The 19522-nt window shown below is 49.5% G+C and overlaps 1 protein-coding gene across 1 annotated transcript in view; it reads right to left on the bottom strand.

Annotated features, from left to right (window-relative positions):
• Nucleotides 1-315: 315 nt before the first annotated feature.
• SCARB1 (scavenger receptor class B member 1) overlaps nucleotides 316-19522 on the bottom strand; it is an 85886-nt gene continuing 66679 nt past the window's right edge. Inside the window, exons 8-12 of the mRNA XM_023739269.1 lie at nucleotides 15083-15201; nucleotides 12658-12731; nucleotides 9611-9662; nucleotides 8643-8792; nucleotides 316-435 (exon numbers count right to left, since the gene is read on the bottom strand). Of these exons, the coding sequence (XP_023595037.1) occupies nucleotides 316-435; nucleotides 8643-8792; nucleotides 9611-9662; nucleotides 12658-12731; nucleotides 15083-15201 (515 nt within the window). The remainder of the gene's footprint in view (nucleotides 436-8642; nucleotides 8793-9610; nucleotides 9663-12657; nucleotides 12732-15082; nucleotides 15202-19522) is intronic.

Here is a 19522-nt window from a genome sequence, read left to right on the forward strand (position 1 = left end):
TTTCCTGCCTCAAGGGGAGGGGGTCTCGGGAGGGGTGGCGTGAGTCACAAAGAGTTGGGGCCCAACAGCTGGATGGGACCTCCCATGCTCACCCAAGGGAGGGACGCAACGCCCACAGCACGTGGTGACCAGAGCCAGGGGAACAGAGGCCTATGGGTCACTTGGAGAGAAAGTTCTGGAACAGTGCTCGTTGTTGAGTTCCCTCTGCAGCGGCTCCATCCCTGAGTGTGTCTGCACACACCTGTGTATGTGTGTCTACAGGAGCTGGCGTTTATGTGTGAAGGTATGTGCACACACGTGTGGAAACTGGGGGGCTCAGGCTTTGTGGCTGGCAGGCTGTCTGCTTCCAGAGTCCATTAGAAGTGGGGTGCAGGGGCTGGGGAGCTGGTCTGGCTGAGCCACCAGGCTGGACTGGCTCGTGGAATCTTCGGGGCCCTGTGGAGAAAGGGGACGCTGGACCTCGGGACCGGCTCGCCAAGGCCCACCCTCATGCCCGGCCCACCCTGGTCCCTGTACCCACATCTCCCCCGAGTGGAAACCTCCCCTCTCCCTCCCCGTTAGCAGAGCCCATCTGTCGAGCTCAACATGGCACAGCAAAGGCTGGAGTGACCTACAGACTCCGGGAAGACACGTTTGGAAAGGGCCGCCTCATCTAGCCAAACTCTACCTTGCCCTGGTCCCCACTCCATTTCAGAGATGGGGAAACTGAGGCCAGAGAGACTTGCCTCATACAGGCAAGAGACAGGAAGAACAAGGAGTCCAGGGCTTGTGCGCTATACTGTTAACAGAAAACCTAGAAGCAGCCTAACTGCCTGCCAACAGAGACCATTTCAAAAACATGTTCACAGAGGGCTATCGAATGTGGCAGTTCTCACAAACTTGAAGAGGGGCAGCTGGCTAGAGTATGACCCTACTGAGGTAAAAAAAAAAAAAATTAAATTGTCTATTGTTCGTAGGCACATATATACAGATTTAGAAAAAAAGAAAACGTATACCAAGTTCTTGACTATGTTTCGTCTCGGGGGTGGGGAGGGAGAGGGCAGGGGGGAGAGGGAGCTGAAGGAAAAAGGAGAGAGGTATGGCGGAAGGTACAATTAATTGCTGGTTCTGGGTAAGAGAGAATGCAGATATAACTTACCTAAAATTATATTTTTTTAAATTTCTCAAACGAAAAAAAAATTAAAGATAACAACAATCATAACTCTAGGGTACCTATTCGCCCTCTCTAAGCTCCTGTGTCCATGCCCCCAAAGGAGGGAGGGGCCCCCTGGCCCAGCAGCTGTAGTTGGAAAAGCCCCAAAAGCTGTGGCCTTTCACCACCCCCAGGGGCCTGCTTCGCCCTCTGGGCTGGGGCTGGGGGCATGCCAGCTCCTCTCTCTCTGGGACACGCTCAAGGCCTCCGGGACTCGGCCAGATTCAAGCCTGGGGCCTCCCCACCCACACCATCACACACCGAGGCAGCTTGGGCACCCAGGTGTGGCCGGAACCTTGGCAATCTGGGCCCAAGTCGCCATGAGTGAGAAAGTCTCTCTCTAAGGTGAAAAGGCTGTGGAAGGACTCCTGGTCTCCCTAAGAATGAAACATTTAACAAGTCCTGATGAGCAAGAACAAGGAGCTGGCTCCTCCTCTTCCTGTCCACTACCCTTCCACTGAGGAAAGAGCACTTGGAATGGGAGAGAGATCAAATGGGAAAGTCAGAAAGTGCCAGGACAGTTTCTTGAAGGAAGGGCTGCCACGTACAGTTGTCCAGGCTGCTCGCTGCATAAGGGTGCCCAGCAGAGGGGGCTGAAACCAGTTGGCACCTTGTTTCCCAAGCCTTCTGCCCTAGAGCAGGCTAGAACTGCCCAGAGGGGCCGCCTTTTCTTATTCACATAAAAATACGCTTTGCTTCAGGGCTCTTGGACACCTGTTTGATGACTTTTCTCAAGCAGGGCATCCCCTGTGGCCCAGGTGCCTCTGGACCACCCCCAGGTGCAGGGAAGGTGTGAGGCTTCCCCCAGTGACCTAGGCCTGAGACTTCGAAGAATGTGACTCAGGCGGGTGGAGGCAGCCCTGCAGGGATTCCTGGTCTTCCTGACCGATGGCCACTTCCCAGGGGCCTGGTTTCCAAGGACACTGCATTCCCCAAAGACAGATGGCTGGGGCTGGGCATGGGAGTGGGGGCCGAGCCACCTCACAGAAGGCAGGCCAGGGAACTTCCTAAGTCAAACACTTCCCTAATGACTTGAAAACTACAGTCTGTTGGCAAAATAGAGAGGAGGTCCCCTTTTAGCTTGTTGGGAGGAGGGGCTGGCAGGACATCCTGGTTATGTCCTGGGAGGGGCACCTCCGGGGGTGCTGGCCTGGGACTTCACAACCACCGGCTCTATGTGTGCTAAAAGTGACTCTGGCTTTTCTCAACACCCCCTCGTCCACCCCATCTAACAGATGAACAGATGAAGAATTCCCTGTTCTATGCCCAAGGACCCCCAGCCCTGTACCCCAAGAATGCCGAGCAAGTGTCCGCAGAAGGGGCTCGTGGCTGGAAAGGGACAGGGCGCTCATGGCATCAGATGGTGCACGAGGACGTGGCACCCAGAGGAATTCTTGGAAGACAGGAAGGAAAGGGGGATGCCTCTCCGGCCCGCACACCCTGCCACCGAGATGGGGCCGTGTTGCCTTAGTGCTCAGGCCCTCCCTCCCAGATGTCTCCCCAGAGCCTGGCTGGGTGTAGCTGGCCCCCTCCCCATGGGGCCTGCCAATACAAACCCGCCTCTGCCCACCACTTCTCATTTTCCACTTGATCTCCCCTCCTGCCCTGGCTGTTGAAGCAAGCAGGCAGCCGCCAACTGGCCCCAAAAAGCAGGCCTGTTGCCTCATACCCGTGCTCCACGGCTCCCAAGAAAACTACTTACACCCAAGGCAGACCTGGCCACAGAAGCTTTTGGGGGCGGCACGTTTTTCAGAAACCAAATTAACAGCTATTATCAGAGGCACAGTGGTAAAATGACTCTTCCAGCCCAAACCCAAATCGTAGGGCCTGTGGCTCTGCCTGTCACCTTCCCTGGGAGGATACCACCCTGGTCACGGCTCTCTTAAGACCTCAGACCCAAAGAAACACAGGGCGGGAATGAGAGCACCCCCAGCGTCACCAGCCCTGGCACCTACTCCCTAAGGAAGGTTGGCCAGAGAAAACCAGGGTGTCCAGTTAAATTCCAGTTTCAGATAAACAAGGAATAACTTTTTAGTAGAAGTATGTCCTGTGCAATCTTTGGAACATACTTATACTACAAATACTGCATGAAATAAACTTATACTAAAAAATTACTTGTTGTAGCAGCAAAAAAAAAAAAAAGGCTGCATTTGTTAATACTACTTATAACAAAACATTTCATAGGAGTCCTGGTGGTGCGATGGTTAAGTGCTTGGCTGCTAGCCAAAAGGTCTTCGGTTTGAACTCAACAGCTGCTCTTTGGAAGAAAAGACCTGTCAATCTGCTCCCATACAGAATACAGTCTTGGAAACCCTATAGGACACTTCTACTCTGTCATATAGGGTTGCTATGAGTCGGAATTGACTCAACGGCACACAACAACAAACACTTCATGGGATTAGTTTTCTTGGTTCAAAGGTTTGGGGTTATGGCTTCATGGGCCTAACATTGCTTCTAAGACTTTCTGTTCTACCTCCTCACTCAATGAGTAGCACCTGGGGTCTTCAAAGCTTGTGAGCGGCCACCAAACATACAATAATTGGTCTCCATTTGCCTGGAACAGCAGAGAAAGGAGACCCGGGAATCAGAGAAGAAAATGGACTGCAGTCTAATTGCCTCCATGAACTGCTACCTCCTCTGCCATGAGATGAGAAGAAATGGATGGTGCCCAGCTACCATTACTCAACGTTTTGATCAACAGATGGGTCTATGATCAAAAGGTGGAAAAGTGTGGAACAGAACTTCAAAGTCATACGGAAGCCAGACTTACTGGATCCATTGAGACTATGGAGACCCCTTAAAGTATTGCCCGGAAATAATCTTTAAGCCTTGAACCAAAACTATTCCATGAAGCCACTGTTAAAATAAACAACAGTTTAGCTCAACTAATACAGAATGTGTGCCTTAAGCATTCTGCTTTTAGAAAGAATTATCTATGTAAGTTCAAACTGACAACAGTTAATCTAAAACAGATGAAAATATGAAAGGGCAGAGAGTCTATATTAATGGTGATATAACAATAAGAGTAGAGACAGTGAGAAGGTGACACAGTGTGAAGCATGTAACCAATGTCACTGAACTGTTCATGTAGAAATTGCGAATGGATGTATGTTTGGCTTCATATACTGCCACTAAAAATAAATTTAAAAAATATATATCTGTTGTTTACTCAAAATTAAAATTCAATTCGACATCCTTATTTTTTGCTGTTTTTGGTTTTTACCAAATCTGGCAACCCTACCCTCACACCAGGTCTTGGGTACACAGTTGATGCTCAGTTGATGTCTAAATTCTTTCTTCTTCATCAGGCATCCCAAATTTGGACCAACGTTTCTCAAAAGGGAGTCCCTGGACTATCTACATTAGAATCCCTGAGGAGGTCCATTAAAACACAGATTCCTGGGCCCCACCCACAATTCTATTCCAGGACTTCTAGAAGCCTAGCCAGGGTTCTACATTTTTAGCAAACATCCCCCAGAAGTCAATTATACAAGAGGTTTGAGGAGCACCTGGTCAAAACCTTGAACCCTGCCTTTCTAAATACTTGTTGCTGTTGAGTCGATTCTGACTCTTAGAGAGCCTATAGGACAGAATAGAACTGCCCCATTGGGTTTCCAAGGCTGTAATCTGTACGGAAGCAGACTGCCACATCTTTCTCCTGTGGTGCCACTGATGAGTTCGAACCACCAACCCTTCAGTTAGCAGCCCTGTGCTTAACCGCTGCGCCATCAGGGCTCCTTCACCTTTCTAATCAAACCATAAAAAAAAAGCAAACCTGTTGCCTTCGAGTCAATTCCAACTCATAGCGGCCCTATAGGACAGAGTAGAACCGCCCTATAGAGTTTCCAAGGAGCGGCTGGTGGATTCCAACTGCTAACCTTTTCATTAGCAGCCGTAGCTCTTAACCACTACGCTGCCAGGGTTTTACATGCTTTCTAATACAACCTTGCAAATAAGATACCAGCCCACAGAACAAGTATCACCCACCATCTCCTACCACGCCTGGGATAAAATTCACTGAATGTAAGAAGGGCAATTTCTCCAAACGTAAAATAAACCAATGTGTTTTAAGTCTGTAGACACTCCAGGTGAAGTCGAGGCTGAAGAAATGCATAGGATCCAAGGTGTTGCAAGTTGCCAGGGTTCTACCCGCTACAGGAGGGGACGCGCCATTACCTGGTACCCACCTATAGCCTTGCTTCTTGCAGCACAGTCCCCTTGGGAGGTGAGGTCATCAGGGATTCGGAATAGGCCTGAATGGCCTCCTTATCCTTTGAGCCCTTTTTACTACTACTCCAAAATAAATAGCATTTCTCCTAGAAGATAACCAAGCTAATTTATAGTTGACATTGCAGCCAAGCACAAAACATTTTACGCGGTTCTTCGATTTTCAAAGAGCAAAGGGAAGACAGGCAGGGAGCGTAATTTCAGAGCCCAACGGCCAGTAGTGATTGGAGTCGGCTGAGATTTAGGGGTCTGCTGCCCTTCACCACACACAGAAGTAAAAGCACCTTCAGGAAACATGCTTGGATGGACGGTCAAGCCAAGCTTAAAAGGGTCTGTCTGCCTGTGAACTTAGGCTGTAGACAGGAAGCAAGGCGGAGAGCTGGGCCATGTTGGGCTGGCTGGGCACTGAGCAGGTAGTGTTTTAAATTGACCAGAAACAGAGATTTCTGTTAAAAAAAATTTTTTTTTTTTTTTTTTTAAGAATGGCTTGAACAGGACAGAAAGTGAAATACATAATGGAGTTTATACTTTTTTTTTTTTTTTTAATCAGGACAAATGCAAAAAACAAACAAACAAACAAAAAAAACCCACCAGCAAGGGTTAACCCTACTAAGCCAAAGAACCTAGTAAGATAAATTTCTGCCACTTGGACTCAGTGAAACTTGCAGAAGGGGAGTGTCAACCACATTATCAATGGAAATAACAGTGTTCTTACTGGAGTCAGGGTGGGACACTGCTCTGAGGGTGAGGCATGGGAAGGGGACCCTAGCTAGAGTTTTCAGGTTGTTTCCCATGCTCCTTCCCTCTCCCCCTGGGGCTCCCTCCCTCTCTTGATGGAAGATTAGGAAAGAGACAGAGGGGGCCAGAGGACAAAAATGTCTTGCCTCCCCTTACTCTGGCCCAGCCCCTTCACAGCCAGTCCCCAGGGCTCCCATGTGAGGGTGTAAGCGTCCTCACCAGTGGAAAGCCATGCTGATGTTGTGCCCAGGGAAGCGGGTCCCTTCTGCCCTCCCACGTAATCCAGTCAAGAACTACAGGGGGCTCTCTCATGCTCACCAGCTCCACCCAGCTCCGTCCTGGTTCTCACTGGGGCAGAGGCAGAGAGAAGGTGCCCAGGCAGGCGGGTGGTCTGAACGTTCACGGGGGCTCAAACGCTAGAGGCAGTGATGTGACCAGAGCTAGGGCTGGTGGGGCCCTGGCAACCTCATCTAATGGAAACTTCTCCCCCAAAGGATGGGGGAACTGGGAAGGGAAGTCTAGTTCAGGTTCTAGAAGTAGAGGTTAAAAGTCTACAAAGGCTTGTTATTGCCCCAGCAAGCAAGCAAGCAAGCAAGCAAGCAAGCAAGCAAGCAAGCGAGTAAGCTTCCTCCAAGAAAGAGGGAAAAGAGAAGAGATTGGTCTGGCAAAGCCAAGCAAGAAAGAAGGCTTGAAGATGGCTCGAAGACAAGCAGAGAGCTGTCCAGCGCGAAGGCCACGCCTGCTGCTGCAGGACACTCCGGTGGGGCCCTGCAATGGCTTACTGGTTCTTGCATTTGAAATTGGCCTTCCTCGACTCCTGCCCCTGAGCGGCCACCCCCTGCCTAACACAGTAGCCCCTGATCACAGCCCTTGTCATACTGTGACTACAGCCACTTGCTTAAAGGTCTGTCTGCCCACTGGTCTCCAGACCTCACGTTCTAGTCACTTCTGTATCCCCCAAATTTTGCACAGTGCTTCACAAAAAATAAGCGGCCAGGTAAGCATTGTCAGTGAATGCCATGAATGAATGAGTGGCCTCAAATCAAGAAGGGGAATTTGTTGTCTCCCCCTTTTGTTCCTGCCTCTAAAGGTTGTATGCCCCCGGGCTCGATCGTCAGAGCTCTTCTCCAGCAACACCCCTCCTAACCCTGGACCTGTTCTACACACAGCAGGCAATGCAGCCATTCTCCTCCTTGAAATCTTCCAGTCACTCCTGGAATCAATTTCAAGCTCCTCACCCTGCAGTATAGGACCTGGCAGAGCTTCCCCTGCTCCCCTCTCAGATACCACCTCCTACCTCCCTCTCCCTTGTGCTAACTGCTGTCCAGCCACTCTGATCCTCTGTCTCATCCTCCAGTGCTCCATGCCCACCTCTGCCTCAGGGCCTTTGCACTGGCTATACCCACTGCTTGGAGAACGCTTTTCCATGGCTTCTATGCTGAGGGTCTCCTTAGCAGTCACATCTAAGTTTTATCTTTTCAGAGAAGACTTTCCTGACACTCCTACTTGTTCCCATCCCCCTTGGCCACTGTTCTGTCCAGTATGGTTGCCATGAGCCCCATGTGGCTATTAAGCCCTTGAAATGGGGCTGGTCAGGATCGAGGCATGCTGTAAGTGTAAAATACACACTGGATTTCAAAAACTTAATACCGAAAAATTCAAAATATCTCATTTATGCTGTTTATATTGATTTCATGTTGAAATGGTAATATTTTTGGATATATGTGGGTTAAATAAGATACATGATCAGAATTGGAGCCCTGGTGGCACAGTGGTTAAGAGCTCACCTGCTAACCAAAAGATTGGCAGTTCGAATCCACCAGTTGCTCCTTGGAAACCCTATGGGGCAGTTCTACTCTCCTATAAAGTTGCTATGAGTTGGAATGGACTCGACCGTGATGGGTTTGGTTTTGGGTTTTCTCTTTATTTATCTTTCTTTACTTTGTTTAATGTGGCTACTAGGAAACTTAAAATCACACATGTGGCTCAGGTTGTACTTCTACAGACAGCACCACTCTAGCCCATCCTGTTTCTATCACCTGTATTATCAGTGGGTGAAACGACTGTCTCCGTTTACTTGTTTTTCGTGTCTCCCCAGTAGCATGTCCCCACCCCCAGCAGAGGCTTGTCTTGTTCACAAGGCCTGGTACACAGCAGGTGCTGACTCCACTCCATGAACAAATCAGAGAAGTACCAGGTCTCATTCCCCCAAATCCACCTGCAGCCCCTCCAAGCGAGAGTACCCATGCCACCCAGAACAGGCAGAGAAGAGGCCGCGCAGAATGCGAGAGAAGGCTCCCCGACACAAGCAGAGGCCGAGGGGACGGAGGGCCCAGGGCTCGGCCCGCTGCCCAAGAGGACTCCAGGCTGAGAGTGCCCCGGGGACGGCAGAGAAGGAAGGGGAGGCTGGGAGATCGGGTCCGGGCCCCCTCTCCAGCAGGTGAGCAAAGGCCGCCGGCCCCGGCGGCGCTCCAGCACCACTTACCTGGCTCCGGATCTGGCAGACGACGGGGATGAGCAGCAGCAGGGCGCATCCCAGGGCGAGGAGCACGTACTGGGCGTAGTGCAGCACTGCAGGCAACAGCACCAGCTGCGTGTAGAAGGTTCGCAGGGTCTGGCCCTCCATCGTGCCACTCTGCGGAGGTAGAACGGCCGACCGATGGGCTGGGGCCGCGGGCTGGGGGCCACCCCCACCACCGCCCTCGGCCCCGCCCTCAGACCTTCCCCAAAGCCGGTGCTGGAGACAGCCCGCACCTCCTTTTCCTCCAGCACACGCTGAGAGACTACATTTCCCAGACTCTCTTGCAGTCGGGCAAGGCCATGTGATCTGGCTCTGGCCAATGGGGTATGGGCAGTGACGTGTACACCCCCTCCAAACCTGGTCCATAAAAACTTCCGTTTGAGTGGAGATTGGGGGGGGGTCCGAGAACCTCGGAGGGGCGGGTCATACGATGGGCGGGGCTATGTGATGGGCGGGACCTGCTGGTCCGTGAATGGCTGCGTGGAGCAGAGCTCCGCCTCCCCACCAACCTACATCAGACTGCGATACGAGCAGGAAGTAAATGAGATCGGGGAGTCTGATCTTTAGCTCACCCCAACTTGAAATGAGCTAGGCCAGGAGGAAACCTGAGAAGCTGGCGGTGAAGAAAGCTCAACTGAAAAGCTGACACCATGAAAGCCAGTTCTCCTTCTCTCAGCAGAAGTGGTTGCTAGCATTGACAAAAGTGTTTTACACCCTGGGCCAGGGACTTCACCTTTTCATACAGCTCCTCAGTCTGCCCCAAACCGAGTGATCCTCTCAACTCAATGGGACAACGGACAAAGTGTCGGGACAGTGTGAAAAGTTTCTAATGGATTGCTCAATTCCCGCCCTGCCTCAAATCCCCACTGGCTCCTCCACAGGTACCCGACACCTGCCCGAAGGCACCTGGTGAAGGAAGAAGCGCACCTTACCTGTCCAAACCAAAGCAGGGGCAGGACCACGGGTTTGATGCTCCCTGTTTGTCTGAAAATAAGTGAGACAAAAGACAGGAAGCTGAGAGGCCTTGCCACCATGTTCTAAGTCAGATGGCTTTGGACATGTGCTTGTAACGGGTGGATTAACCAGTAAGCAGGATACACACGGTCTGACAGTAAGAAGGTACGCACTGGCTTACTTGTGTTTACTTAGTAATCTGTAGTGCACAATTTCACATGGATTTCTCTTTGTCTCTGTCTGCTGGGTTGTAAGCTCTGGGATCAGGCGGGGTTTGATTCTGCAACCGCTTGATTGGTGAGAGCTTGGGAAACACATATTGATGCAGTGCTGACAGGAGTCTCCCTTTGCAGGGAGCAATTCGACAGTGGGACATTCTCTTTTTAAATTGAAGCACACATCTCCTATGCAGCAGGGACTGCCCCCCTGCCTACATCTATTCATCCCTTTTAGGAACAGAGCCCCAGTTCTACGCAGGATGGCAACGCACCCAGCTAAAATACTATTTCTCAGCCTCCTTGCAGCAAGGGAAAGCTGTGCCATCAAGTTCTGCTTAGTGAGATGTTCACAGACATGTTCTGTGGGGCATCTAGGAAGGCTGCTTAAATGTGAGCTGGCACAGCGGGGAGGTGAAGTCACCCGTTCTTGAGTCTGCTTAAAGGATGGCTCAGCTGTGCATTGGGAAATGAAACTCACTCGGGGGCCAAATCGCACCATCACGATTATCTGCAGGATCTCTCAGGCACCCACTGAGGGAAATGAGTCCACACAGTACCACCTACAGATGATAAATGCTCAGAAGCGCCATGGAAGGCATCATTTACTTGGGCCTCTTTTCTCTAAACAAGTTTGTAAGGATTGATGTAAATTAAATGCAAGCATCTTGCAACTCCTGCTGTCTTCGTCTTGTGAGCGAACAATACAAAAATTCCTCCGAAGATCACAGTTTAACAGCTACTGCTTCCAGGTGGCTGAGCCTCCGGAGCTCTCCCACGCCATCCCTCACCGGCCCAAGCCTGAGCCCCGGAGATAGCAAGACACACCTGCTGTTGAGACCCCTGCCCTTGAGACCACCAGCCCTCGTGGGAGGTCGATTCTGAACAGCTGAGGACTCAGAGGCCCACGGAGGCAGAGGCAGCAGCCCACGGACACCAGGTCCACAAACAGGCAGAATTCAGAGCCTGTGTGAACTGCTGGCTTGCACAGTGTTTGTCAAGAATTTGAATTAGTGAGTTTATGTTAACGGGGAGGGAGAACTCAGAGAGGGAGGGTGAGAATGGTTGCATAACTCAGTGTAATCAATGTCATTGAATTGTACATGTAGAAACTGTTGAATTGGTGCTATGTTTTGCTGTGTACATTCTCAACAACAACAAAATAAATAATTTTTTTTTTTAATTTGGATAAGCATCCCACAAGGGATCATGGGGAGAGTTCATGTTAGCATCCAGACTCCCAGCTCCTTCTGACAAATGCAGAACACAGAGCCACTCTAGGCTAGTGTTCCCATGTGGCCACAGCTGGCAGGCGCTGGGCAGGGTCAGCACCCTTGGCCTCATCCCCCAGCCTGCCTGGCTCCCTTTCCTAGGTTACCCTCCTGGCATCTGAGTTGGCAGACCAGGTGCCAAGTGACTGTCGGCACCAGAGTTAGAAACTGGGGTGCAAACCCGTCGTCCCGCCTCGTTTCATTTCACCACTCACTGATCCCAAGAGTACTCCCTGGAGCAGCCTCAAATGTAAAACAAAAGGCACGAGTGGGAGGGAGAAAAAGAAGTTTGCAGCTGTTACCCCCGCCATTCTCGGACAAAGCGCTATTCTTTCCAGCTGAGAGGCAGGTTTTACAATGCTGGGTAGACACTCACATTCCTACAGCCCAGGCATCTTCCTAGGGGAAGTTTTGTCTTTTTAATGACACTGTTTCAAATATGCTAACAAGTACAGACACTGACATAATCAATCAGTGTACCTCCACCTTCTCTATCAGAATATGATGTTATAACAGGTACGGGGGAGGATGTAGAGACACTGGAATCCTCATGCATTGCTCGTAGGAATGCAAAATGGTACACTCACTGTGGAAGACAGTCTGGAAGTTCCTCAAAAAGTTACCATGGAGTTACCACATGACCAGCAATTCCACTCCCAGGTATATACCCAAGAGAAATAAAAGCAGATGTTCCGACAAAAAGTTGTATATGAATGTTCATAGCAGCACTATTCACAATAGCCAAAAGGTGGAAACACCCCAAATGTCCATCAGCTGATGAATGGACAGACAAAATGTGGTCTATCCACGCAATGGAATATAATTCAGTCATGAAAAGGAATGAACTACTGAGACATGCTACAACATGGATGAACACTGAAAACAAATGAAAGAAAATAAAAGGAGCTAATCACAGAAGGACATAGATGATTCCAATTGTAAGAAATGTCCAGAATAGGAAAATCCATAGAGAAAGGAAGTGGATTAGTGGTTTCCAGGGGCTGGGGGAGGAGAGAATGGGGAATAACGACTGATAGGTACAGAGTTTCTGTTTGGGTGATGAGAATGTTCTGGAACTAGATAGTGGTGACGATGGCACAACATAGTTACTGAAAGACACTGCATTTTATGGTATGTGAATGTATCTCAAGCTGTTTTTTTTTAATGTTTTAATTAGTGCTTTTAAAATCCCTCTTCTCAAGTGAAAAGTCACACTTAGGGATGCTGTTTGGTAGTTTCTGTTTGCAAACACTTGGTTTTGTCAGACTTTAATTTTTGCCACTCTGTTGAGTGGGGAACAACTTGGGTTGAAGATTTTGGCTCATTTTGGGGAAATGTCAAGAGAGAAAAGGTGGTTCTGGGGCAGGGCCCCAAGCTAAGATGCCCACTGTGGGAGCTGGGCAAGGACTAGACCCACATCCACCTGATGGTCTCCCCCACACCCTCATTCTTGGGGATCACGGAGTCTGGGCCATGAGAAGTCCTGAGCCCCTGAACTCTAAATGAGCACCACAGCCCCAGGTCCAAGATGCCACTCACCCAATGCCCTTGATGGCCTTGATGTAGAGGCTCAGCTGCAGCTTCACAGAGCAGTTCATGGGGATCCCAGTGACCTGCAGCAACAGACACAGTGAGGGGACTGGCCTTAGGGGTTCCTGCCATCCCCTAAATGGTAAGAGCGGCTCCCCATGCCTAGACTGTTTGTGCAAACAATGTGGTTGGTGCTTGACACCTGCTTTTCTTCAGGAAGTCTGGAATTTTGGTATGTGCCGGGCAGAGAGCGCCTATGTGACCAGCCCCAATACAAACCCTGGGCACTGAGTCTCCAATGGGCCTCGCTGGTAGACAGCACTTTACACATGCTGTCACACTCATTGCTGGGGGAGTTGAGCATCTCCTGTGTGACTCCACAGGGAGAGGACCCTGGAATCTTACACCTGGTTTCCTCTGGACTTCCATCACATCTTTTCCCTTTGCTGACTGTGCTTTGTGTTCTTTCTCTGTAATGAATCACAGCCATGAACACGACTCTGTGCTAAGTCCTGGGAGTCCCGGCAATTCTTCGAACCTGGGGGTGGGTCTTGGGGACCTCAACTCACGCAGTAAGCAGTTAGTGAATGCCAGCTATCAGTGTGACTCCCAACTGCACAGGACAGAGGCCTTGTCACTGGGATCTCTGCCTGGTTTCCCTGGACCTGTCCCCCTTTGCTAGGTGTCCTTTCTCTGTAACAAATCACAGCTGTGAGTATGATACGCTCAGCCCTGGGAGTTCTCCTAGCAAGTCATCAAACCTGGGGGTGGTCTCGGGGACACAACCCGTCACCCCTCCTCCTCTCTAGAGCAGCACTCCCTGTTCTGGGGTCTCCACTTGGGCCACTTCCTTCCCCAAAAGTTTTCTTCAATCCCTCCCTGGCTAATTCCTCTAACTGCCATCAGGCCCCGCTTAGTGGACACAGCCCCGTCTGTTCCGCACACCTCAGAGAACCAACCAAAAAACCAAACCCATTGCCCTCAAGTCGATTCTGACTCATAATGACCCTATAGGACAGAGTAGAACTGCCTCACAGAGTTTCCAAGGAGTGGCTGGTAGATTCGAACTGCTGACCTTTTGGTTTGCAGCTGTAGCTCTTAACCCCTGTACCATCTGATTCATAAATCCGTTGCTGTTGAGTCAATTCCAACTCATAGCGACCCTATAGGACAGAGTAGAACTGCTCCATAGGGCTTCCAAGGAGCTGCTGGTGGATTCGAACTGCTGATCTTTTTATTAGCAGCCGAGCTCTTAACCACTGCGCCACCAGGGCTCCCCTCAGAGAACAGGAACTTGCATTAATTGCCTCTCTGTCACCCTCCCCAGCTTCAGCTGCAGAAAAGCAGCCACCACGCAGAAGCCGCTTCCAGCTGGCGTCCCATTCTCAGGGGTAATGCCCACCAGGCAGCCAACCGCCCCACAGTCATCCTCCTCAAGCACCCACGTCCATGACAGAAAAATAAAAGCCACTTCCTCTCCCTGCCTGCGTGGCGCTGGCCTGAAAGCAGAGATGCAGCCGGACCTGCTGATGACGCAGCTGCTGAACAGCTGTCTGCATCCCTCCAGCCTCCGAAACACAAGTCTCCCAACACGCGGGGACCAGAGGAAACCCGCACACTGACGTAAGTCTCCACTAAGAGCAGGGAAGACAGTGTGTTCCCGGTGGAAGTCTCCAGAAGCCAGCAGAAAGAGAGAGAGACAGTAAAAGAAATTAACTCAAAGGACAGAAGGTGGAGTGCTGGGTGCCGGGGGGAGGGGCGGGGTCTGGTCAGTGCTAAAAAAGTCTGGGAGGACAAAGAAAAATGGTGTGGGACAGCGTGAGGCTTTGGGGTGGCCCAAGAGTTCACTCAGAAACAGAAACCCACAGAATATCTGACCAATGGCAGAACCCACGCAGTTGGACTGGTCATTTTTTATAGACAGGGAACATAGGTGCAAAGAGAAGAGGGGACTGGCACAGGTCTGACCCCCCTGGTCCCTGCGTGGAGACAGAACTTCACACAGGACAAATTCCCTAGGACCAGATTTACCTACAAGAGGCCCCGGGAGCCTACTGATACCTAAAGACCTTTCAGGTATCTTGGCACGGCCAGAGGGCTGCCCCTGGATAATTTGCAGGAGACATGCCAGGCTGATACTGTAATTCCTAATTGATTTACTGCCTTATTGCCCTTTTACAGAGCCAACTCCCTTACAAAGCAATAATAAAATCCTTGAACTATGGAGTCAGGGTAAAGTAGGGACATTTGATTGCTTGATGTTCTAGAAGTAACAATGTCAAAGAAAATTGGGTTTCCCACTACCCAGCCCTGGACTGGCTCTGTGCCTGGAGGAGAGGAAGGGCCGTTGCAGGAATTCCCCCACTCAGTACCCATCCACTTGCAGGTCCACCTGCAGGCCCAGCCGCAGGCCCAGCCACAGGCTGACACTCACCGGGTGAATGTCCAGGAACAAGGAATGTTCTTGGTCGCTGGGGTGGAGACCGATGACCGCCTCGGCCAAGACCGGGTCTGCGTTGTAGAAGTGAGGATGGGAGAGAAACAGGGGTGCACCTGGAAGCAGAGGAGCGAGAGGGGGGCGTCAGACCAGGAGAGGGCATCGGTGTGTCCAGAGGGGAGGTCCAGACAGTGAAACAGGGCCGCTGCCTCCCCAACAAACACCAACAGCATCAGCAGCCAGATGGGGCAAACTCCATTCATTCCGTAAACATCTCCTGAGTGTCCACAAGGCACCAGTGCCAGGAACACAGCTGGGGCCAGCTTGGTGCCACAGGAATGGCGAGGCAGGAGCCACTGGTTCTGGGGCTGGGTCAAGATGATGGAATCTAAAGGGAGAGGCAATCAGGGGCAGCGTTCCAGTTGGAAGGGACGGCAGAAGCAGAGGCCAGAGGTGGGAAAAGCACGCTGCAGATGGAGCATAAAGGATGAATTATGGGAGTGGAGGAAGGAAAGCTAAGTGGAGGCTAGATCTGAATGGAAGGGTGGAGGTGGCGTCTTGAGTGCCATGCCTAGCAGCCCAACAACGCAGCAATGCTCAGGTGTGTGCACCTGAGGGCAGGAGGCGAGAGGACACACCTGCCTGACTCCTTCTCGACCAGCAGCTGGTCTGCAGGATGGATGCCAGCTCCTCTGAGTGAGAAATCTACACGCAGAAACGTGAGGCTGAACCATCTCCAACAACTGGCCAAACAAAGCAATGGCACATCACCCGTGGACGCTCAGGAACAAAGAACAACCGGCCCGATGAGCAATGAGTTAGCGAGAAAGAGAAAGTCTGTCTCCGAAAACTCATGAGGATCCAGAATGGGCAAATTGATGAAGACAGAACGCAGATTGGTGGTTGTCAGGGGCTGGGGAGAGACTACTAACGGGGTTTACTTTTGGGGTGATGAGAACGTTCTTGAACTAGATAGTGACTGTACTAAATGCCACCGCATTGTTCACTTGAAAATGGTTAATTTTATGTTAGGTGAATTCCACCTCAATAAAAAAAAAAAAAAAGAACTATTGCCCTATTGCCCTGAGATACTCTTTAAACTCTGAATCGAAACTAGCCCCTGAGGTCAACTTTTAGCTGAATAACAGACTGGCTCACAAAATAAAGAATATCACCCTGTGAATACTGTACTCCTTTAAAGAAATCATCTATATGAGACCAAACAGTCAACAATTACTTTAAAGCAAAGTTGAGAATGTAAGGGGGCAGGGAAACTAGATTAACAGAAACAGAACAACCAGAAAAGAAATGATGAGAATGTTCACTCATTTGAAGAATGTAACCAATGTCACTGAACAATTTGTGTAGAAATTGTTGAATGGGAACTTAAACTGCTGTGTAAACCTTCACGAAATAAATAAATAAAATATTATTAAAGAAAAAAGAAAAAGAAATGAACAAAAAACTCAAGAGGTCCCCTCCCTTCTTCCATCAGGAGCCCCTCTTCGCTGCCAGCCAGGTGACTGGCATTCATGCTGACAGGCATCGGAGAACCTCAAGTGTCTGGACTGTTTTTCTGCTTTTCTTAGCAGATCCAAGCATTGGTTTGAAGGAGAAGGTGGAGTTTTATTGATGTCTGACTTTATTTCTCTCAGTGTCTTTTTATACCTATCACCCTAATGTTTCTCAAATATCATTTATTTCCCCTTCAATTGGACCCCTTCGAAGTTGCCATATCTGGATACTCTCTGCAGTATTATATAATATGCTTCTTTAAATCAACTCCCATTGCTTTATTTAAATAACTCTTTTATTTTATTATATATACTTTTTTTCATTCTACTCTAGATGAAGGTTTACAGAACTAGCTTCTCATTAAACAGTCAGAACACATATTGTTTTATGACATTGGTTAACAACCCCACAACATGTCAACACTCTCCCTTCTCAATCTTGGATTCCCTATTACTAGCTTTCCTGTCCCCTCCTGCCTTCTCATCCTTGCCTCTGGGCTGGTGTGTCCCTTTAGTCTCCTTTTGTTTTATGGATTAAATAACTCTATTTTAAAAGAGAGTTTTATATCACTGGAGTCCCTGGGTGGTGCAAACGGTTAATGTGCTCAGCTGCTAACCAAGAGGTTGGTGGATTGAGTCCACCCAGACGCACCTCAGAAGAAAGGCCTGGTGATCTACTTCTGAAAAATCAGCCCCTGAAAGCCCTATGAAGCAATTCTACTCTGACGCACTTGGGGTAGTCATGAGTTGGAGTCCACTCAACAGCAACTGGTTGGTTGATTATGTCATTACCATAAATGCAAACACTTACCAAAACTAAGAAGTAACCACGTGAATAAATATAATGGAAACCAAAGAATGTCTTAAATTCTAAGTAGATACCATTACTACATGCCTGCCCAAGGCTTTGGCCCTGAGACTTGTTCTTCTCTGTTCAGAAAGGGAGATTGACAAGTGTTAGAAAGGCATTCTGGTCTTCTTAGCACCGATGGAGACTTTCTCCTGGAGATAATCTGCATGGAAAGAGACCGGAAAGGGAAGTTCTCTCGCTGTGAAAGGCAATGTGCTTTAAAGCCACATCCTTGGTCCCTTTGCGGTCATCCCTAGTACCCCCTAGAGGCAACATCCCATATTCTGGAAAACCCCATGTCGCACCCTCCCACCTCCACTGTGAAAGGATACAAACAGGGCAAATGCAAGGACCCCATTTTTACAGGTGACGGAATTCTGGAGACCCTTGGTAAAGGAGGCGGCCACCAAGCCAGGCTCTGGAAGGTGGAGAATCTCAAACAAGCCCCCCTGCACCTCCACCCCTTGAGGAGAATGAGGTGTGCCAGCCCAGGTGGACAACACCTGCCTGGCTTCAGACTTTAAGCCCGCTTGGTGGTTTTGAATCGCATGCACGTGTGCACATGCTGCTTCTATTTTATTTCCAAATAGGCTGACAGAGACCCGCCCAGGCAATAAGTGGTAATTAATTTATAGCCTTATGGCACATCTAACCACTGATAATTGCTAAGGATCACCACAGATTATGATTAAGAGACGCTGTTGGGCAAGTCTGAGGCCCCTATGAAGCAGGGAGGTTTGATATGAGACGGTTCTCTGCTCTAAGGAATTTTGAAGGCCCAGAAAGGAAAGATGTGGGTATTTCTTAATTTCAGATAAAACGCCATAGAAATGCAGATATATGTGCACCAAAAGACATGTATAAGAATGTTTCTATGACCCAAATGTTCTGCATCCTATTTTGTTGAGTGACGTCTGGGGTCTTAAAAGCTAGCAAGCGGCCATCTAAGACGCATCAATTGGTCCCAACCCACTTGGAGTAAAGGAGAACGAAGACCACTATGGACACAAGGAAAGTATTAGCCCAAGAGACAGAAAGGCCCACATAAACCAGAGACTGCAGCAGCCTGAGACCAGAAGAACTAGATGGTGCCTGGCTACCACCAATGACCGCCCTGACAGGGAACACCACAGAGAGTCCCTGATAGAGCAGGAGAAAGGTGGGGTGCAGAACTCAAATTCTAGTAAAAAGACAAGACTTAATGTTCTGACTGAGACTAGAGGAACCTCAGAAAGCAAGGCCCCCGGACTCTCTGTCAACCCAGAACTAAAACCATTCCCGAGGCCAACTCTTCAGACAAAGATTAGACTGGACTATGGGACATAAATTGACACTCGTGAAGAGTGTGCTTCTTAGCTCAAGTAGATACACGAGACTAAATGGGCAGCTCCTGTCCAGAGGGGAGATGAGAAGGCAGAGAGGGTCAGGAGCTGGCTGAATGGACACAGGAAATCAGGGGTGGAAAGGAGGAGTGTGCTTGTCACAGTATAAGGAGAGCAATTAGGGTCACATAACAATGTATGTATAAATGTTTGTATGAGAGACTAACTTGAATTGTAAACTTTCACTTAAAGTACAACAATAAAATAAAATAAAAAGAATGTTTCTATGACCCAGCAATTCCCCTCCTAGGTACAAACTCAAGAATTGAAAGCAGAGACTACAACAGATACACCTATGTTCACAGTAGCACTATTCACAGTAGCCAAAAGGTGCAATCAGGCCAGGTGTCCATCAAGCACTGAATAGATAAACCAGATGTGGTCTATCCATACAATGGACCATTCTTTAGCCATAAAAAGGAATGGAGTCCTGATACACGCTACAGCGTGCGTGAATCTTGAAAACACGGTGCTGAGTGAAAGAAGCAGACACTTCTATGAAATATCTAGAATAGACGAACGCGTAGAGACCAAAGGGATTCCTGGTTACCAGGGGCTGGGGTCGGGGGAAGGAAATCGGCAGTTATTGCTGGCAGAGTGGAGAATGTTCCTAGGAACATGAGGATAATGGTCAAAAACCAGACACTGTGATAGCCAGGAGGAATAGCAGGAGTGAGTAACTTGCCGTGTA

The sequence above is a fragment of the Trichechus manatus genome, unplaced genomic scaffold (genome assembly GCF_000243295.1).
Source record: "Trichechus manatus latirostris isolate Lorelei unplaced genomic scaffold, TriManLat1.0 scaffold00131, whole genome shotgun sequence".
Classification (NCBI taxonomy): Eukaryota; Metazoa; Chordata; class Mammalia; order Sirenia; family Trichechidae; genus Trichechus; species Trichechus manatus.